This window comes from Entelurus aequoreus, linkage group LG06 (genome assembly GCF_033978785.1).
Source record: "Entelurus aequoreus isolate RoL-2023_Sb linkage group LG06, RoL_Eaeq_v1.1, whole genome shotgun sequence".
Taxonomy (NCBI): Eukaryota; Metazoa; Chordata; class Actinopteri; order Syngnathiformes; family Syngnathidae; genus Entelurus; species Entelurus aequoreus.
The window spans coordinates 65624832-65646178 of record NC_084736.1 but is presented as its reverse complement, the minus strand read 5'-3'; the positions used below and the strand labels follow the sequence as shown (position 1 = coordinate 65646178).

The following is a 21347-nucleotide window of genomic DNA, read 5'->3' as shown; positions in this document are numbered from 1 at the left end:
GCATGTCTTCAGAACTTTGCATGTCTACCGGTCTTGTACAGCAGAATGCAGAGGAAATAAATAAAGAAGCATTCTAAATCTACCAACCGGTATAGCTCGGTTGGTAGAGCGGCCGTGCCAGCAACTTGAGGGTTGCAGGTTCGATCCCCGCTTCCGCCATCCTAGTCACTGCCGTTGTGTCCTTGGGCAAGACACTTTACCCACCTGCTCCCAGTGCCACCCACACTGGTTTAAATGTAACTTAGATATTGGGTTTCACAATGTAAAGCGCTTTGAGTCACTTGAGAAAAAGCGCTATATAAATGTAATTCACTTCACTTCACTTCACTTCTGCACAATAGCACCAACTTTACCAATGGTGTCCCCGCTAAGCCAAGATTGAGGTTCATGTAAAAGTTACTCCACAAGAAAAAACATTCTAACCACTTCCCTTCTTCCATGCTTGCAACACTGGGCCCCCAATCCTGTTCCTCAAATTGACAACATGGCCTACGTATAGGTCAGGCAATGTCTACACTAAGTCGTTTAACCCCTTAAACAAATAATTATTTAGCCTAAGCCCCGTTTCAGCCACACTAAACCAGCGTTTAATGTCCCCCTCCTCGGACAAATTTTTACACGGGTAAGTCAGCCGTGTAATTCTTGAATCTCCGGCACTTAGCTTTGTATGGACTCATTGATCGTTTACAAAGTGAGTTCGGAGAGGAAGTGACGCCAGAAAGACCACGCGAACACAGGAAGAGACATCAGAAAGAACGCGCCACAGCCAGCTTCATAATAAAGCGGTTTCATAACTCGGAGCTAACCACTGGAAATATGGAGGCGAGTCATCCAGACATGCCCGTGTTTCTCCTTCTTCTACATGTACAGACACTTGTGGAAATCACACATGAATACCTTAAGAGAAAGCGATTGCAGCTATTTGGGATACAACATTTCTCAGACGGCAAGAGAACTTTCCAATGTCCGGCCGGGTCAGCTGTGATGCTACTTAGCGAAAAACTTTGTCCATTTGTCAAAGGAGAGACAACGAGAATGCGAACTCCTGTGGAGGTGATAAAAAAGGTAGCGTGTGCTTTGTATTACCTGGCCGTCGAGGGAAACAGCGAATGCATTTGGACAGGCAAAGCAGACTGTATCAGTTATTGTCCGCCATGTATGTTGCGGACTCAACGTCTAGGTCCAGAGTATATAAAGTCACCAAAAAGGAATGGACAATGAAGGTGAAGGCAAATGTGTGAGGAGTGTCCTGACCAGATATCTAGATCCCTAGTTTGATTAATGTTAAATGTTTTTTATCACATTGTTTACGTGTCTAATAAAGATTTGATTAATTTATGATCGCTCAGGTGTTATTCACTACAATAGCGCCCCACAGCACACTGGATTCCAGTTAATTGAAATACCACAACACTGGATATTGTTCAGATAAGTTAAATTTAAGAACTTGCACACAAAGCAACACTGGAGGTGACTATGACGTGCGCATTTTCCACGCATGCGTATTAGACACGTTGTGTCTAGTGGGTAAAAAGAGGTCTTAAACGGTGGCATTGTTGTGTGAGGACACGGATAAGGTTAGGTGTGATTTACCCTGGATAACCTTATCCGGCTTAGTGTAAACGGGGCCTAAGTAAGTCTTGTAAGTAGAGATGTCCGATAATATCGGCCTGCCGATATTATCGGCCTATAAATGCTTTAAAATGTAATATCGGAAATTATCGGTATCGTTTTTTTTATTATCGGTATCGTTTTTTTTTGGGGGGGGGGGGTTTATTTTTTATTAAATCAACATAAAAAACACAAGATACGCTTACAATTAGTGCACCAACCCAAAAAACCTCCCTCCCCCATTTACACTCATTCACACTCATTCACACAAAAGGGTTGTTTCTTTCTGTTATTAATATTCTGGTTCCTACATTATATATCAATATATATCAATACAGTCTGCAAGGGATACAGTCCGTAAGCACACATGATTGTGCTAACCTTAATAGTATTAACAGTTAATTTTACTCATTTTCATTAATTACTAGTTTCTATGTAACTGTTTTTATATTGTCTCTTTTTATATTTCTTTTTTATTCAAGAAAATGTTTTTAATTTATTTATCTTATTTTATTTTTATTAATTTTTTTAAAAAGGACCTTATCTTCACCATACCTGGTTGTCCAAATTAGGCATAATAATGTGTTAATTCCACGACTATATATATCAATATCGGTTGATATCGGTATCGGTAATTAAAGAGTTGGACAATATCGGAATATCGGATATCGGCAAAAAGCCATTATCGGACATTCCTACTTGTAAGTGTTTTTTTTTCCAGCGTGACGGCAATGAACTTCTGCTCAATCATACAATAACGATAATGACTGTACAAAACCAATATACACTCCCTGACCACTACATTAGGGGTATGAATATGATTTTAAACAATATTCACAACAGAATTAAACAAATCGAGCAGCTGAATTTGGGATATTGTAATGTAATATATTTATTAGTGCTGTCAAACGATAACAATTTTAAATCAGATGAATCACTTCTTTTGCATTTTGATTAATTACGATCAATCACAGTAAATTACTCTCAAATTAAAAACACTTCCCATTAACACTGGTAACACTGCTCGCTAGTGTTACCATATCTGAGTTATTGTGTAGAATAGTGGGGAAACAACTACAAATATACTCTTCATTCACTAACCGTGTTACAAAAAACATCAAATAGAATAATACATAATGTTGGATATAGAGAACATACAAACCCTTTATTTATTAAATTACAGTTATTGAAATTCAACGATTTGGTGCATTTGCAAACAGCTAAAATTATGTATAAAGCAAACTATAACCTGCTACCTAAGAATGCACAACAATTATTCTTAACAAAAGAGGAGGAATATAACCTCAGAGGAAAATCTAATTTAAAACATTTGTATGCTCGTACAACACTTAAAACCTTTAGTTTATCTTTATGTGGAATTAAATTATGGAATGGATTAACCAAATAAATCAAACAAAGCACCAATATGATTCAGTTTAAGAGACTGTTCAAACTACAAGTGTTCACAAAGTACACAGAACAATAATTATGATAAACATCTTCAACCCTTTTTTCCCCTTTTTTATTTTTTTATTGAGACAAATATTATTTATGTATTTAATATTTATTTTCTTACTATGGTATATTATTTATTTGTTCCATGTTCTGTTACAGAGAACAAGGAAATTGGATAAAACTGCTATGGTGTGAAAAGGGGCAGGATTAAATAAGCTTTGCTTCTTCCTACTCCTTTTCGGACGTGCTGTAATGAAACAACTGGAATTGTGTGATGCATTACATTGTATTGTATGCATGTTCCAAATAAGCTGAAACTGAACTGAACTGAAATGAAAATAATCTGAAATCAATTTATTTGAAGACGCCTTCCTCGAAACAGGAGAATTATAATATGTAACATGTATTCTAAAAATAAAAACAAATTTTTAGACATAAATATTGTTTAAAAACAATACAATAGAATATTATACAACTACAGTAGTTTTATGAAGTAATGTAATAATAACAACGTACAGCATATGGTAAAAAATGGTAAAATGGGTTGTACTTGTATAGCGCTTTTCTACCTTTTTTTAAGGAACTCAAAGCGCTTTGACACTATTTCCACATTCACACACACACATTCACACACTGACGGCGGGAGCTGCCATGCACGGCGCTAACCAGGCCCATCAGGAGCAAGGGTGAAGTGTCTTGCTCAAGGACACAACAGACGTGACTAGGATGGTAGAAGGTGGGGATTGAACCAGTAACCCTCAGATTGCTGGCACGGCCACTCTCCCAACTTCCTCCAATACCTTGGAGAATGGACATCGATGGTATTTCCTTCGAGCTGCTTCTGCGTCAAACACATCATCAGCAGCTTTTCCATATTTTCATGATACATGTCTGCCGGTAAGATATCATTTTAAGATCCTTGGCTGGCGTTAGACTCATTTTGCTTCAGTATGGTGCAGAATAGCAGTGATACGCTCAAATTGCTTCACCAAAACGGTGACACGCTCTGTCATGTTTTTGATTATTTCTTTCCTTAATTAACATGAATATGATCCACTTCTTCATCTCAGCACTGTCCTTCACACTCACTTGCTTCCTTCCCATGGTTGGAAAATAAAGTTCTGTCCATATCTAGCTATAAGGTAATGCTAGCGAGTAAGACCAGATGTTTTGGTAAGATCTTACGGGGTTCACTGTGACATTTGCTACGCCACCTAATGGCAACATTGTTTGCTCGCAACTTAAAGCATAACAATTAGCATAGAGACAGCTCTTATCTCAAAACTCTTAAGTTGAAGTATCACTGTATATGTATTGCTATTATTATTTTTACACCACTGCAAACTTTAAAGAGGACCTATGTTGAACTTTGTTTTCTCTGTCATGAATGTTGTTACAATGTTGGATACAATGACTTCTTTTGGGATGCCTCTGCCCACTGGGTTTTGGAGTATTTTTTCACAGTGGGGAATCAGTGACGTCACACATTGACGGACGTACCTACGCGGGCATTCTTGTGTCAGAAAGCTTCCTCAACCTCTGCTGAGCCCAAACAGCTGAGACTGTATCCGCTGGAAATTCCTTTAATTCCTTATCGTTTCATGCACCCCCACCTGTATATGTCTGTAAAATAAATACTATAAAATAAATACGTCCGTGTTTATTTGTCCACGGCACTTAATCCACAACATAACTGGATTATACACCGAACTCTGCAGGAAAAAGGCGGCGACATTGCGACATGGTTTGTGGAAACGTCAAAGAAAAGGTAAGATAAAGAATTGTTTTCATTTAATCGTGGCATGCTCACAATAACGCTTGTGTGTGACATGCAGTGACAAAGCTGCTGGTAAAAACAGCTATTTTATGCTGCTACCAATGTGTGCAGGTGTACCTAATGGTGTGACCAGGTGAAGTTATATAATGTTTTAAAGTATATTTTCGACGAGGCTTGAAAAAAACCAATAGCAGTGATGACTTCAAAATATACGTATGTTTCCATGGAATATATGATGATTTTAATTTACATTTAAAACACTTCCTTGTGGTGTAGATCGGAGATTTTCAAACTGTGGTACTTGTACCCCTAGTGGTACGCTGGCTCCATCTAGTACCCCAAATATGTTATTTTTCTATATTCAAACACTGTGTTACTGTTCAAACCGTGCGTAAAATTACAGTGTTCAAAATAATAAGTATTCTTGTTAAATAAAACTTCTGCCTCGTTTTTAATGAATACTTAGGCTTACTACGCTACTGTATTTTAATGTTGGTCATTAAGGTGGTACTTGGAGAGTCAAGTTTTTCCTTAGGTAGTACTTGGTAAAACAAAAATAGTTTCAGAACCTCTGGTATATGTTTGGGGTAAATTCTGCTCCACAGTCCCTTTTATAACCTATTTTCTGCAAATGATACCACGCACCGCGCTCTCAACAAGTTTCGGAAATAAACTTAATAAACATTTATATTCACCCGGTGACAACATTTGGTACACCTGCATCTTTTCTGATTAATACAGAGCTTCATAAAAAAAATTACAAAATATTGGCTTTTAGCACCATTTATATTACTGCATGTAACACGTCTGTGGTATTATGCACATGCTAAAATTAGATTATACTTAATCCTACTTTTCTTTTTCCTCATAGCCTGAGGAAACACAAAAAGGTAGGATAAAGTATTGTTATTTTTTATTAATTAATTAATTAATTAATTAATCAAATCAAGCTTTTCTTCCGCTTCAGGCTAAAACATAGCCTGATGCAGAGGGAGAGCTTGACTTAATGACCAAATGCGTATGTCCACCTCGCTGTGACATCACAACGTAGCCAGATTGGAAAACCCTGCGAATAAAGGCATCCAAAATTGTATGCAAGCTCACGCCAAAATGCATGAACATTGTAATTAGACGCTTCGCCATCATTTAACACAAGTATCCAAAATTGTAACAATGTAATTTTCAATTGAAAATTGTGATAGTTTTGAAGAGGGTGGCGCGTGGCTTCATTTGCAATCTGGGTAAACCTCAACAAACATTTTGCAGACAGATTAAAAAAACGCACTATAAAAGTGACTGTAGAGCATTATTAATGCAAAATTTAAACCAAAGCATATCCAACACATATCTTGACCACAAGGAAGTGTTTTAAATGTAGATTAAAAACATCACAGGTTCTCTTTAAAAGGGGAACTGTACTTTTTTGGAATTTTGCCCATCATTCACAATCCCTATGTAAGACAAGAACACATATGTTTTCCTTCATTTATGTTTTCCTTTATTTATGTATTCTAAGTCGTAAAATATGGTAAGTACAAGGTAGCTAATGGGAGTACATTATTACGCCAGTAAAGCCATCTAAAAATAAATCATCAAAAAACCACCAACAATACTCCATTTACAGCTCGTGAACTGATGTTAACCAAGTATTAGTATATTGTTATTATAACTGCTAACACAGACAATCTATTTATAGTGGCGCCGTGATCACAAAGTGCTAAGTAGCTGCTTTTAGAACTGGACAAACCATCTCATAACACAAAGTTATTTTTCATTTTGCCCATTTTTATGTTTATGTCACATGAGGTGGCGACTTGTCCAGGGTGTACCCCGCCTTCCGCCCGATTGTAGCTGAGATAGGCTCCAGCGCCCCCCGCGACCCCGAAGGGAATAAGCAGTAGAAAATGGATGGATGGATGGATGGTTGTTTTATTATTATACTGTATGTGCTTTTATGATTATGATCATGTTTTATTTTGATTATTGTGTAAGCGTCTGAGTGCTTTTTAAAAGCGCTATATAAATAAAAGTATTATTATTATTATGTTGCTATATACATTATTAAGCTGATAAGCAGCTGCTGCATCGCCTCTTAGCTGGTAAAAATTAATTTTAGATTATAAATCGCAAATGTGCCATGTTATTATGAATGTGTATATTACTACATTACATATATACTGACAGCGTATATAAAAACATTGATGGAGGCTTTTGGAAGTTTATTAGAGCTCTTTGTAGGCGAATTAGAGCAATTCCCATTAGCTCCATTGTTAACTGACTTTTGCTAGCGTTTATTCACAAGTTAGAATGCATTTAAAAATAAAAACATAAGGGTTCTTGTCTCACATAAAGATTGTAAATAATAAACACAATTTAAAAAAATAGCAGTTGCCCTTCAAGCAAAAAGGAAAAACTAAATAAATCAAGTAAAGTTTTGTTATGAACAAATGTGTTGCTTCATATAGAAAATGCAACCAGTTGCATAATCTGATAGTTATAACATTAAAAGTAATGGACAGATTTGGATGAAATTGCAATCCCGTTGGTGCTTCGGGGGCCGAGCCTCCCACGGACAATGCCGAGCACCCACGTGGGATTGATGGCAAATTCTTTCTCATACCAAACAAAAACCGCCCGTCCAAGCACCCACTGGCAGAAATGTAGATCGGCGCCTATATATATATATCTATATATATACTGTATATATATATAGATATATAAATATATCTATATATATATCTATATATATATAGATATATATATATATATATGTACACGTTAGGTCAGGAAAAAACACAGAGGCTATTTCATCCCTAGTCAAAGATTACATACACTTGTGAAGGACATAATGTCATGGCTGTCTTGAGTTTCCAATAATTTCTACAACTCAAATTTTTTTGTGATAGAGTGATTGGAGCACATACTTGTTTGTCACCAAAAACATTCATGAAGTTTGTGGCCAAACAGCTACATTTTTGTTTCATCTGACATCACATGGACAAACATAAGAGAGATAAGATATCCTTGTGGAGGAAAATTCTGTGGCCAGATGAAACAAAAATTTAGCTGTTTGGCCACAAAACCCAGCAATATGTTTGGAGGAGAAAAGGTGAGGCTTTTAATAACAGGAACACCATTCCTACCGTCAAGCATGGTATGCTCTGGGCCTGTTTTGCTGCCAATGGAACTAGTGCTTTACAGAGAGTGAATGGGACAATGAAAAAGGAGGATTACCTCCAAATTCTTCAGGAGAACCTAAAATCATCAGCCTGGAGGTTGGGTCTTGGGCGCAGTTGGGTGTTCCAACAGGACAATGACTCCAAACATACGTCGAAAGTGGTAAAGGAATGGCTAAATCAGGCTAGAATTAAGGTTTCACAATGGCATTCCCAACGTCCTGACTTAAACGTGTGGACAATGCTGAAGAAACAAGAGTCAGAAAACCAACAAATTTAGCAAAACTGCGACAATTTTGTCAAGAGGAGTGGTCAAAAATTCAACCACAAGCTTGCCAGAAGCTCAAAAGCGCCTTATTGCAGTGAAACTTGCCAAGGGACATGTAACCAAATATTAACATTGCTGTATGTATACTTTTGACCCAGCGGATTTGGTCACATTTTCAGTAGACCCATAATAAATTCATAAAAGAACCAAACTTCATGAATGTTTTTTGTGACCAACAAGTATGTGCTCCAATCACTCGATCACAAAAAAATAAGAGTTGTAGAAATTATTGGAAACTCAAGACAGCCATGACATTATGTCCTTCACAAGTGTATGTAAACTTTTGACCACGACTGTATATTCAGATCGCGATGATGTAACGTTATGGGAAAATGCATTTTTAGACAATATGATTTGCCTGAGCGGCTAAGAGACACCGAGAGTAACAAGCGTTTTTTTTTTTAATTGATTGAAGCTTTTATTAGTAGATTGCACAGTACAGTACATATTCCGTACAATTGACCACTAAATGGTAACACCCCTATAAGTTTTTCAACTTGTTTAAGTCGGGGTCCACGTAAATCAATTCATGGTACAAATATATACTATCAGCATAATACAGTCATCACACAAGATAATCATGAGAGTATATACATTGAATTATTTACATGATTTACAATCAGAAAGGTAGAAAATGGATTGGAAAGGACAGATTTTAAAAAAATTATTAAAAAAATAAAAAAATGTATTTATTTATTTAGGGCTTCCAGCGGGCCAGATTTTGGACGCTGGCGGCCCGTAGTCTGGGGACCCCTAGTTTATACCATTTTATTATCCTCAAGGTATGTAGTTGCAATGGTTATTTTGTTCGAGGAAATGGTTAGCGTTGATGCGCATGAGTGCGCATGCTCAGTAGCGTTGGACAGCACTTTTTTTTTTTTTTTTAAATGGGCAGGACATTTTTCCAGAATATCCACTTTTGTTTTTTGACTTAAAGGCCTACTGAAACCCACTACTACCGACCACGCAGTCTGATAGTTTATATATCAATGATGAAATCTTAACATTGCAACACATGCAAATACGGCCGGGTTAACTTATAAAGTACAATTTTAAATTTCCCGGGGAACTTCCGGTTGAAAACGTCTATGTATGATGATGTATGCGCGTGACGTCAATGGTTGAAACGGAAGTATTCTGACACATTGTATCACAATACAAACAGCTCTGTTTTCATCACAAAATTCCACAGTATTGTGGACATCTGTGTTGGTGAATCTTTTGCAATTTGTTTAATGAACAATGGAGACTGCAAAGAAGAAAGCTGTAGGTGGGATCGGTGTATTAGCGGCTGGCTGCAGCAACACAACCAGGAGGACTTTGAGTCGGATAGCAGATGCGCTATCCGACGCTAGCCGCCGACTGCACGGATGATCGGGTGAAGTCCTTCGTCGCTCCGTCGATCGCTGAAACGCAGGTGAGCACAGGTGTTGATGACCAGATGAGGGCTGGCTGGCGTAGGTGGATAGCTAATGTTTTTAGCATAGCTCTGTGAGGTCCCGTTGCTAAGTTAGCTTTAATGGCGTCGTTAGCAACAGTATTGTTAAGCTCCGCCAGGCTGTAAAGCATTAACCGTGTAGTTACAGGTCCATGGTTTAATAGTATTGTTGATTTTCTGTCTATCCTTCCAGTCAGGGGTTTATTTCTTTTGTTTCTATCTGCAGTTAAGCCCGATGCTATCACGTTAGCTCCGTAGCTAAAGTGCTTCGCCGATGTATTGTCGTGGAGATAAAAGTCACTGTGAATGTCCATTTCGCGTTGTCGACTCTCATTTTCAAGAGGATATAGTATCCGAGGTGGTTTAAAATACAAATCCGTGATCCACAATAGAAAAAGGAGAGAGTGTGGAATCCAATGAGCCAGGTTGTACCTAAGTTACGGTCAGAGCGAAAAAAGATGCGTCCTGCACTGCACTCTAGTCCTTCACTCTCACGTACCTCATCCACAAATCTTTCATCCTGGCTCAAATTAATGGGGTAATCGTCGCTTTCTCGGTCCGAATCGCTCTCACTGCTGGTGTAAACAATGGGGAAATGTGAGGAGCCTTTCAACCTGCGACGTCACGCTACTTCCGGTACAGGCAATGCTTTTTTTTATCAGCGACCAAAAGTTGCAAACTTTATCGTCAATGTTCTCTACTAAATCCTTTCAGCAAAAATATGGCAATATCGCGAAATGATCATGTATGACACATAGAATGGATCTGCTATCCCAGTTTAACTAAAAAAAATTCATTTCAGTAGGCCTTTAAAAATTATAATAAAAAAAAAAAAAAAATTTTTTAATTTAGGTCCGAATCGCTCTCGCTGTTGGTGTAAACAATGGGGAAATGTGAGGAGCCTTTCAACCTGCGACGTCACGCTACTTCCGGTACAGGCAATGCTTTTTTTTATCAGCGACCAAAAGTTGCTAACTTTATCGTCGATGTTCTCTACTAAATCCTTTCAGCAAAAATAAGGCAATATCGCGAAATGATCAAGTATGACACATAGAATGGATCTGCTATCCCAGTTTAAATAAAAAAAATTCATTTCAGTAGGCCTTTAAAAATTATAATTTCAAAAAATATTTATTTATTTATTTAGGGCTTCCAGCGAGCCGGATTTGGGACGTAATCTGGGAACCCCTGGTTTATACCATTTTAATTTCTCCAGGTATGTAGTTGCAATGGTTATTTTGTTCGAGGAAATCGTTAGCGTTGATGCGCATGAGTGCGCATCCTCAGTAGCGTTGGACAGCACTTTTTTTTTTTTTTTTTTTTAATGGGCAGGACATTTTTCCAGAATATCCACTTTTGTTTTTTGACTTAAGAATTATTTTCCCCTTGTATTGAGAGTCCATAATAAACTAAGCCTAACAACTATGTTGCAATAACTAAGTTCATCATCATTAAGCATAATTATCTTTGCAGATGTACTGCATTGGTGCACCTAATTTTGTGGCCGGTGAGTGCGCAAAAGTTGCATATTTTGATTGTTTAGTCGGAGTGTTGAGGGTTAAGAATAGCAGTGTTGCTGCATGAAGGAGAAGTGTCGGTTTTCAGAGTAAACTCCTCCTCTAAACGCACGGACGGGCTGCGCTCTTCCACTTGAGCAGCCAACTTGTTATCACGGCGCATTCTCCGGCTGCTATGTGCAGCGAAACACCCACCGCGTCCATTTAAACATTTACTTACTTAATTTTTTTTTTTTTGCACAAATTGTCAAACTTTTTTTTTTTTTTTACGGCCGCGCGTTTTTTTTTTTGTGTGCAACTTGAGGAGCGCCCAGACATAAAGCAGGCACATGTAGCCATTGTTTCCTCACACATGGATCTTGTAGTGCTGTGAGTAACCTCTCCCAGGCTCGGACTGCAGTTTTTGTGTGTCCCCCGGGGGCCCCCAGAGAAGGACATCCCCTCAGGAGAGGGGACGCACAGGCTGCCAGGGACGACAAAGTTTGGACAAGTTTCGTTGCAAAATACTGTGGATTATCGCCGCCATGGACGTCAGGACCACGTCCAGAGGATGAAAAAAATGGACATTTTCTGGTAGTTAGCTTTGTCTCTCAAGTGGTTTGTTTCCGCTGTTGCGCACGTTTTTTTTTTTGTATTTTTTTTTCATCCTCTTGTTTATCCAATTTACTGGTGTGCAAAAATGCCTCAGCTGAACGGAGGTGGCGGGGATGATTTAGGGGCCAACGACGAAATGATATCGTTTAAAGACGAAGGCGAGCAGGAGGAAAAGATTTCCGAAAACGTCTCGGCGGAGCGAGACTTGGACGATGTCAAGTCCTCGCTAGTCAACGAGTCGGAAAACAACAGCAGCTCCTCGGACTCGGAGGTAAGAAAGTCAAATGTCTGGTTTTTTCCCCCAGCCCCCCTCTCTCCTTGTTATGTTATAAGATGACAATTCAACCAGCGTTTGTGTGTCAGCAAGCAGAGAGGCGGCCCCAAACAAGAGTTGACCAAGAAAGTTATGAGAGAGCAAGAGACTACTTCAGTGAAGGTAATAAAAAGGAGAAATAACACCATTTTTTTTTTTAGTTTGATCTAACTTTACTGTACATTTGCAGCACTGAGAAGACAGCAAGATGGAGGTCTCTTTAAGAGTCCCCACTACCCTGGCTACCCGTTCCTCATGATCCCAGACCTCACCAACCCTTACCTATCCAACGGCTCTCTGTCCCCCAGTGCAAGAACAGTAAGTTTCCACATCCTGTGCTAATCGCCACTCTTTCCTGCCCACTCTTTACCTCTCCTTGATAACTTTGGCCTGCGCCGAAACGTGTCTTGTACACTGCCAGAGCGCCATATTCCCCTTAGAGCGGCCTCTCGAGGTACCGCTTCTTTGTCCTGTTTGGGAGTAAGTGTTGCATTTGACAATGCAAATGATAGCCTAATTGGAATGGTTTCTGCCTAAATTCTCTGAAATAGTTGAAATGTTTTTGTTTGTCAGCTGCTACCCATCTGCGTTAAGGTTGTCTCGATACCAAAATGTATTTCGATACTTTTCAAGTGACACGGATTGGATACTTTTTGCAAACATACGTTTGTTATTGCAACCAAAGAACAATTTTGGCATTAAATAACATAGTGAAAATACTAGACATCTTCTCTTTTAGAGTTACGTAAGCAAACGGGTTACAAAGGCCCTGTTTACACTACCCACCGAATTAGATTTTTTTCTCTGAAGTGACACGGATTGGATATTTTTTTGCCAGTCTAAACTCTCCAAAGTGCTTCAAATCTGATCTTTTTGCATCAGATTGAGGCCACACCACTAGGTAGTCTAAATCCGATTGGAATCTGATCTTTCAAAATGTGGCTTCAGTATAAACGAAATGCGTCCTAAATGCAACTTTCACATCATCTTTGGGCGAGCGACGTCATTCGTGTGCCCGGGGAAAATTCTTGTTAAATTCCCTGAAATAGTTGAAATGTTTTTGTTTGCAAGCTGCTACCCGGCCATCTGTGTTAAGGTTGTCTTGATACCAATATTTTGGTACCTGTACCAAAATGTATTTCGATACTTTTCAAGTGACACGGATTGGATATTTTTTGCCAGTAGAATCGCTCCAAAGTGCTTCAAATCTTATCTTTTCGCATCAGATTCAGGCCACATCAGTAGGTAGTCTATATCCGATTGGAATCTGGTCTTTTAAAATGTGACTTCAGTATAAACGAAATGCGACTTTCACGTCATCTTTGGGCGAGCGATGTCATGCGTTCTGCGCGGGGAAAATTCTTCCTAAATTTGAAATAGTTGAAATGTTTTTATTTGCAAGCTGCTACCCATCTGTGTGAAGGTTGTCTCGATACCAATATTTTGGTACCGGTACCAAAATGTATTTAGATACTTTTCAAGTGACAAAGATTGGATATTTTTTGCCAGTAGAAACGCTCCAAGTGCTTCAAATAGGTACAAAAATTTATTTAGATACTTTTCAAAATAAAAGGCACCACAAAAAATGTCATTATTGCTTTTATCTTAAAATCTTATGATACATTAAACATACGTTTGTTATTGCAACCAAAAAACTATTTTGGCATTAAATACATTTGTGAAAATACGAGACATATTCTCTTTTAGAGTTACGTAAGCAAACTGGTTACACAGTCCCTGTTTACACTACCCACTGAATTAGATTTTTTTCTCTCAAGTGACACGGATTGGATATTTTTTGCCAGTCTAAACGCTCCAAAGTGCTTCAAATCTGATCTTTTTGCATCAGATTCAGGTTACATCAGTAGGTAGTCTAAATCCGATTGGAATCTGATCTTTCAAAATGTGGCTTCAGTATAAACGAAATGCGTCCTACATGCGACTTCCACGTCATTTGTGGGCGAGCTACGTCATTCGTGTGCGTGGGGAAAATTCTTCCTAAATTCCCTGAAATAGTTGAAAGGTTTTTGTTTGCAAGCTGCTACTCATCTGTGTTAAGGTTGTCTCAATATTTTGGTACCGGTACCAAAATGTATTTCGATGCTTTTCGAGTGACACGGATTGGATATTTTTCACCAGTATAAACGCTCCAAGTGTTTCAAATCGGTACGAAAATGTATTTCTATACTTAAAAAAAAAAAGGCACCACAAAAAAATTTAATTATTGCTTTTATCATAACATTTTATGATACATTAAACATACGTTTGTTATTGCAACCAAAGAACAACTTTGGCATTAAATAACATTGTGAAAATACTAGACATCTTCTCTTTTAGTAGTAAGTAAGCAAACGGGTTGCAAAGGCCCGGTTTACACTGCCCACCGAATCAGATGTTTCTCTCTCAAGTGACACGGATTGGATATTGTTTGCCAGTTTAAACGCTCCAAAGTGCTTAAAATCTGATCTTTTCACATCAGGCCACATCAGTAGGTAGTCTAAATCCGTTTGGAATCAGATCTTTTAAAATGTGACTTCAGTATAAACGAAACGCGTCCTAAATGCGACATTCACGTCTTTGGGCGAGCTACGTCATTCGTGTGCGCGGGGAAAATTGCAGCCAGCCAGCAGAAGTGACTACGTCATTAGAACATCCGGTTTCAGTGAGGGAATTATTTTTTCAGCGGCCAAATTTTTCGATGCATCACTTGTCAAAAATGTGCAAATAATAGGCTATATATTAAAGTTAAAGGCCTACTGAAACCCACTACTACCGACCACGCAGTCTGATAGCTTATATACCAATGATGAAATCTTAACATTGAAACACATGCCAATACGGCCGGGTTAACTTATAAAGTGCAATTTTACAATTCCCACCACACTTCCGGTTGAAAAACTCCTTTGGATATGATTTATGCGCGTGACGTCACAAAATCCACGGAAGTGGTTGTACCCCATCGACCCGATACAAAAACCTCTTGTTTTCTTCGACAAAATTCCACAGTATTCTGGACATCTGTGTTGGTGAATCTTTTGCAATTTGTTTAATGAACAATGAAGGCTGCAAAGAAGAACGTTGTAGGTGGGATCGATCGGTGTATTAGCGGCTAAGTACAATACTTACAGCAACACAACAAGGACTACTTACTACGCCTAGCCGATGCTTGCCGCCAAACCCACGGATGAAGTCCTTCGTCGCGCCGTCGATCGCTGGAACGCAGGTGAGCACGGCTGTTGATGGGAAGATGAGGGCTGGCTGGCGTAGGTGGAGCGCTAATGTTTTTATCATAGTTCTATGAGGTCCGGTTGCTAAGTTGCTAAATTAGCCTTAGCGTCGTTAGCAACAGCATTGTTAAGTCTTACCAGGCTGAGAATTTTTAACCGTGTAGTTACATGTACATGGTTTAATAGTATTGTTGATCTTCTGTCTATCCTTCCAGTCAGGGATTTATTTCTTTTGTTTCTATCTTCATTTGAGAACGATGCTATCACGTTAGCTCAGTAGCTAAGTGTGTCACCGATGTATTGTCGTGGAGATAAAAGTCACTTTAAATGTCCATTTCGCGTGCTCGACTCTCATTTTCAAGAGAATATAGTATCCGAGGTGGTTTAAAATACAAATCCGTGATCCACAATAGAAAAAGGAGAGAGTGTGGAATCCAATGAGCCAGCTTGTACCTAAGTTACGGTCAGAGCGAAAAAAGATACGTCCATCACTGCCTCTCTAGTCATTCACTGTAACGTTCCTCATCTACGAATCTTTTATCCTCGCTCAAATTAATGGGGTAATCGTCGCTTTCTCGGTCCGAATCTCTCGCTCCATTGTAAACAACGGGGAATTGTGACGTCACGCTACTTCCGGTACAGGCAAGGCTTTTTTTATCAGCGAGCAAAAGTTGCAAACTTTATCGTCGATTTTCTCTACTAAATCCTTTCAGCAAAAATATGGCAATATCGCGAAATGATCAAGTATGACACATAGAATGGATCTGCTATTCCCGTTTAAATAAAAAAAAATCATTTCAGTAGGCCTTTAAAGTACCACTGATAGTCACACCCACACACTAGGTGTGGTGAAATTAACCTCTGCATTTGACCCATCCCCTTGTTCCACCCCCTGGGAGGTGATGGGCAGGTTCAGCTATTCCTCGTTCTGCAGGGATGATACTTGGACGAAACATAGTTTATTTGTCGCCATGGAGACAAGGATTAGTGATGTAGAAGTAGATAACACACTACAAAGGGGACGTTACCTGCTAACTAGCTATGTTTTAAAGCGCTGCCTGCAGATCTGCGCTTTAGTGTTTGTATTTCTTGTCTCCACCCTGTTTCTGCTTGAAAGTGCTGTGTGTGGGTGTGTTGACTAACGTGGCGGCTCGTATAAGAGCATTGTCACCATGCGTGGCGCCTCATGTCGATGCAAAAAAGGACCGGTATTTTTCATTGGCAGTATAGTACATTTTTTAATTCATTATTACCGCGGTATGGCACATAGGTTAGTGCGTGTGCCTCACAATAAGAAGGTCCTGGGTTAGATTTTTTGTGTGGAGTTTGCATGTTCTCCCCGTGACTGCGTGGGTTCCTTTCGGGTACTCCAGCTACATGCACCTGTGGATAGGTTGATTGGCCTAGAGTGACCTTGAGTGTGAGTGTTGTCCGTCTATCTGCCTGAATACAGCTGGGATAGGCTCTTGCCGCCCCGCAACCCCGACAGGGACTAGCGATAGAAAATTGATGGATGGATGGATAGTACCGCAGTACTTTTAGTATTTGTATACCGTTCAACCCTGATCTGCACTATATGCATTCTCAAGTCACACCCAGCAGTCACAACAATGTCATACCTTGCTTTGACATACATGGGAGGTATCGCACTGTTGTGTGTATGTCAGCTGTTGTCTAAGACTTTTTCAAAGTGTTGATGGACGCTTGCAGGGACTTGTTTGGGTGGATAAAGTGTCTTGCTCAAGGACACAATGGCAGTGACTAGGATGGCGGAAGCGGGAATCGAACCTGGAACCCTCAAGTTGCTGGCACGGCCGCTCTACCAACCGAGCCACACCATCTGCTCCCAGTGTCACCCACACTAGTTTAAATGGAGCTTAAAGAATCTAGATAATGGGTTTCACTGTGTAAAAAGCTTTGAGTCTCGAGAGAAAAACAGCCTTACACAAATATAATATAATATAATTCACTTCGCTTTTTAGTGTGTAGCTGTAATATGCATCCAACCATGTTGTCCTTACAATTTCTGGGTCGCGATATGATACAAACATGACCGCTGCAGGGATATTTCAAATATGGGCCATAAGGGAAATAACAATACACGGTATAACGATAAACCGTTTTAAATTGGAATTAGCGTAAACTTGTGATTGATATTCATACTTTAATAAACTCACCAACATAGCTTGCTAACTAGCTTAAATGCTAACATGAATAAAAAAGACATTTACTTTTTTCCCTATTAAAAAACAACATACCCTAACCTAAACTTGTGTACAGTAATCCCTTGTTTATCGTTAGTAACTCGTTAAATGTTAAATGACTGTGATAAAGGAATTTCTAGAAAGTATGATTTCTAAATCATACCTTGAATATTTTCATAGCTATAGCATAAACACATGTTTACTACAGTTTTCAACATTAGGAAAATCCTGTAGAAATGAAATAACACCATTTAGTCACTGTTTTAATCCAATGTAGTAACGCTGCCTGAGGCTTAGCCAATAAGTGGCCTCGATGCTTAACAGTGGTTGGTTTGGTGTCATCTAATGGCCAACACTACTGTAGATTTGATATTTGTTATGCCTGAAAATGCTGTTGTAGAATTTGAAAAATGGCTTAGTGAATGCCGCAATATTTGAATCGCGATATGACAAGAGGGCACTGTAAACACATTACTGTCTGAGCAACTAAGCTATTAAACTGGGCACGTTGAACTACAGACTGTGCTCGATTAGGACAAATTGATCGATTAATCGATACTTGGAAGAGTTTGACACAGAGGTCTCAAGTGAATTTGCGAAATGTCACATAAACCGAAAGTGAAGCGCGCCACATCCGTTTTTGCATTATCAATAAAAAAAGATTGTAAAACCTCCAAATATTTAAACAGAAAATACTCAAATAAAAATAATATGGCTCTTAATAATTTGTACCAATATTTTGTTTCTTCTGCCAAGAAAGTTTATTTCATTAGTATTTTTCTTTGAAAAACTTGGTTAAAATAGTTCAGTGTGTGTATAAGTACTTTTTGAGCACATTCAACATACCGTTTCTATAAACGTGATCTGACATTTTCATATCGTTACGTCCCTACGTGCTGTTAAAACATGCAAAGCTAAATACTGTTAGATGATCAAAATCTTGCAGAATGATAGTTTCCTAAATAGGACACAAGTTTCTAAAAATGTTCCAAGTTGGAGAGCTGTTTCTCACATTTTATCCATCCCCCATCCCCTTGTCACCCCCCAAAAAACAAGTACTTTCGTTAAGGCCCGTGGGCATCGAACTGAAAAGACCCCCCTCCCGTTTTTTTTCCCGTCGTCTTTTCACTGTTGCAGGCCCACCACTCCCCTCGCCTCGCCTCCCTGTACCTTCCATTCAATTAGAAAGGCGTTAGTTGACCATTGTTATTCTGAGCAGTCTTGATGGCTTCATTGGAGGTCTCCATTGGGGCTCATTAACTAAATAGTTACTCTGCTCTCTCTTGGACGTACATCACAACTTGTAGCACTTATAAATTATTGCTTTTGGTCACTATGGTCAGTATAAATACACATCTTACTGTATGTATTTGTGATATTTTTTTTTACATCTTTGTATTATTTGTTATATTTTGGTTTGTGCATCTGATTGTTGAAACATAGTGAGAAATGTAAAGTTGAGACTCTCCACATGGGCAAAAAAGAATGAGGTCAACGGGACAGAGTGAGCTGACTGCGTCCATCGTCACCGTAGCAGACAAAGGCTGGCATACTTAAGAGCCATCTTGGGGTCTCCACATTGCCCAGTGGGGGTCTAATTGATGAGAGGGGTTTTCATTTAGAACTCAGAGCTTGGTTTGTCTGCCCCATGGATACATTTCAGAGCAGTAAAACGGTAACTTCTTTCACGTTTGGCCGACGGTTTAAGTTCTGAGTTTTACAGTTACATTTGTCACATGCATGTATGTCGAAAACACAGAATGTCCTGTGAGATAAGAGTTCCCTTAAGGGTGCTCTAATATATGTTGTCATCCCTTGAGTCTGGAGAGACAAGCAATCCATTTGCCTGAGAGCATTTTATTTACTGTGCCCTGTTGCTTTGGGCCTGACAGGTTTGTTTTATGCACAGAGTATTTGTGCAACAGGAGACAGATAGTGTGATTAATAGCAGGTAACCAGATCTGCCGCTTTCGCTCCCTTGTTGGGAGCTGCCGTTTAATTGGTTTAAAGAGCAAAAGGTGTTTGTGGTTACATGTACAACAACGTGTGCCAGTGTGTTTGTCTTTGAATAGCCTGTATTTGTTCATAGCCAATTGGTGTCAAGCAATTTAAGGCAGCAGTTTCCTTTATAACATAATAAATTCAGTGGTAAGTGTGATCGGTTGATACAGATTAAATGTGTTTATGGTGAGTGCTATTGGCTATATCTAAATAAGGAACCATAATATTAATAATATGGGTTCTCACTCTGTGAAGCGCTTTGAGTGCCTAGAAAAGCGCTATATAAATCTAATCCATTATTATTATTATTAATATCACCTTAGTTTGGACTAGAGCCGTCACCAACGATTTATCTTTTAACACCATTTTTTAATAGTCGACTAATTTAAATGACCAATTAAACAAATGTTCATTTACACTTGCATATTTTTGCTTACAAGTTAACAATAATTGAAACATTTCAACAAATTAGATAATACAATGTGGTTACAGTGGCAGTACTGGCCATACTAATACTGATCACAATGTTGATTACTAGAAAATATTTAAGTTTATTGAATGATTTTGCTTTTTAAATATTAAATTTTATATAGAAAAAAATACGATATTTAAACATTTCCCTATTCTATTTTATTACATAGAATTGTTTGAACAAAAAAAAGTCCATAGTCAAATAGTGAGCGATTATATTTGCGAATACAAGACAAATCAAAGGACTATTGCTTATGATCTATCTAGCAACAGATCATTATTATATTAACCTCTTTCTACACTCTTACTAATCTACTTTCATGTTCATAGTTGCTTTTTGTCTGCTTTAACGCACTTTCATCTACACTTCTTAAGTTTTCTAATCACTTATTTCTTGTGGTTGCTTAAGCTAGCTTTGCGGCTAGTTTAGCAATTAGCATACCTCCTTGTCTGCTCCTACTTGCTTTTACTCTGTGTGTAATATGTTTAGCCTCTTCTTCCAGTCCTCCAGTGATAATGAACTTGTATTTTATTTTTCACAATGAAGGTGATGATTATTAACTTAGGCTAATGCAGTGATTCTCAAACTGCCGTACGGTACGCGGGCTCCATCTAGTGGTACGCCAAATGATCAATTAAAGTACATTGTTTTATTTGCCTATATTCAAACAGAGTGTTGCTGTTCAAACTGCGTAGCCAAACATGTTAAAGATACCTTTTAAATAAAACCTATGCCTTGTTTTTAATTTATACTTAGGCCTACTACGTTACTGTATTTTAATGTTGGTCATTATGGTGGTATTTGGAGAGCTAAATGTTTCTGAGGTGGTACTTGGTAAAAAAAAAAGTTTGAGAACCACTGGGCAAGTGGCTTTGCACTGTATTAATATACAGCCGGGCACCAAAAATAAATCAACCAATAGGGATAATTTTTTGAGAACAGCACAAAAAAAGGAGAAAAGACATTTATCGGAATTGGCCTATCACATACTTTTTTTGCGTAAATTTGCCGATACTGATTGGTGGCCAACTGATTGGCACATCTCTAAGAGCCTACGGAATATGTAAATAATAATCAGGCAGTGACTTCCCCGTGTGTGCGACACACTTAAGGATTGAAAGCCCAGCTTTTAAATTTGGATGTGGCGAGCCTATCATGAGCAATGAGAGACAGGCCTACATGGGATCAGCACAGACTTCCCCTGAGGGCCAAGCATAACTGATTTAAAGCCCGC

At 38.7% G+C, this 21347-nt stretch overlaps 1 protein-coding gene and 1 long non-coding RNA gene across 4 annotated transcripts in view; one reads left to right on the top strand and one right to left on the bottom strand.

Annotated features, from left to right (window-relative positions):
* Positions 1-21347, bottom strand: part of LOC133652456 (uncharacterized) — a 162927-nt gene that overhangs the window by 64115 nt on the left and 77465 nt on the right. The window lies entirely within an intron of this gene.
* LOC133652454 (transcription factor 7-like 1-A) overlaps positions 11518-21347 on the top strand; it is a 73452-nt gene continuing 63622 nt past the window's right edge. The window contains exons 1-3 of one of the 2 annotated variants that reach the window (XM_062051221.1): positions 11518-12167; positions 12260-12332; positions 12400-12527. In XM_062051221.1, coding sequence (XP_061907205.1) covers positions 11982-12167; positions 12260-12332; positions 12400-12527 — 387 coding nt within the window. In that variant the 5' untranslated portion in view covers positions 11518-11981. The remainder of the gene's footprint in view (positions 12168-12259; positions 12333-12399; positions 12528-21347) is intronic. The other variant, XM_062051222.1, reaches the window with a different exon arrangement.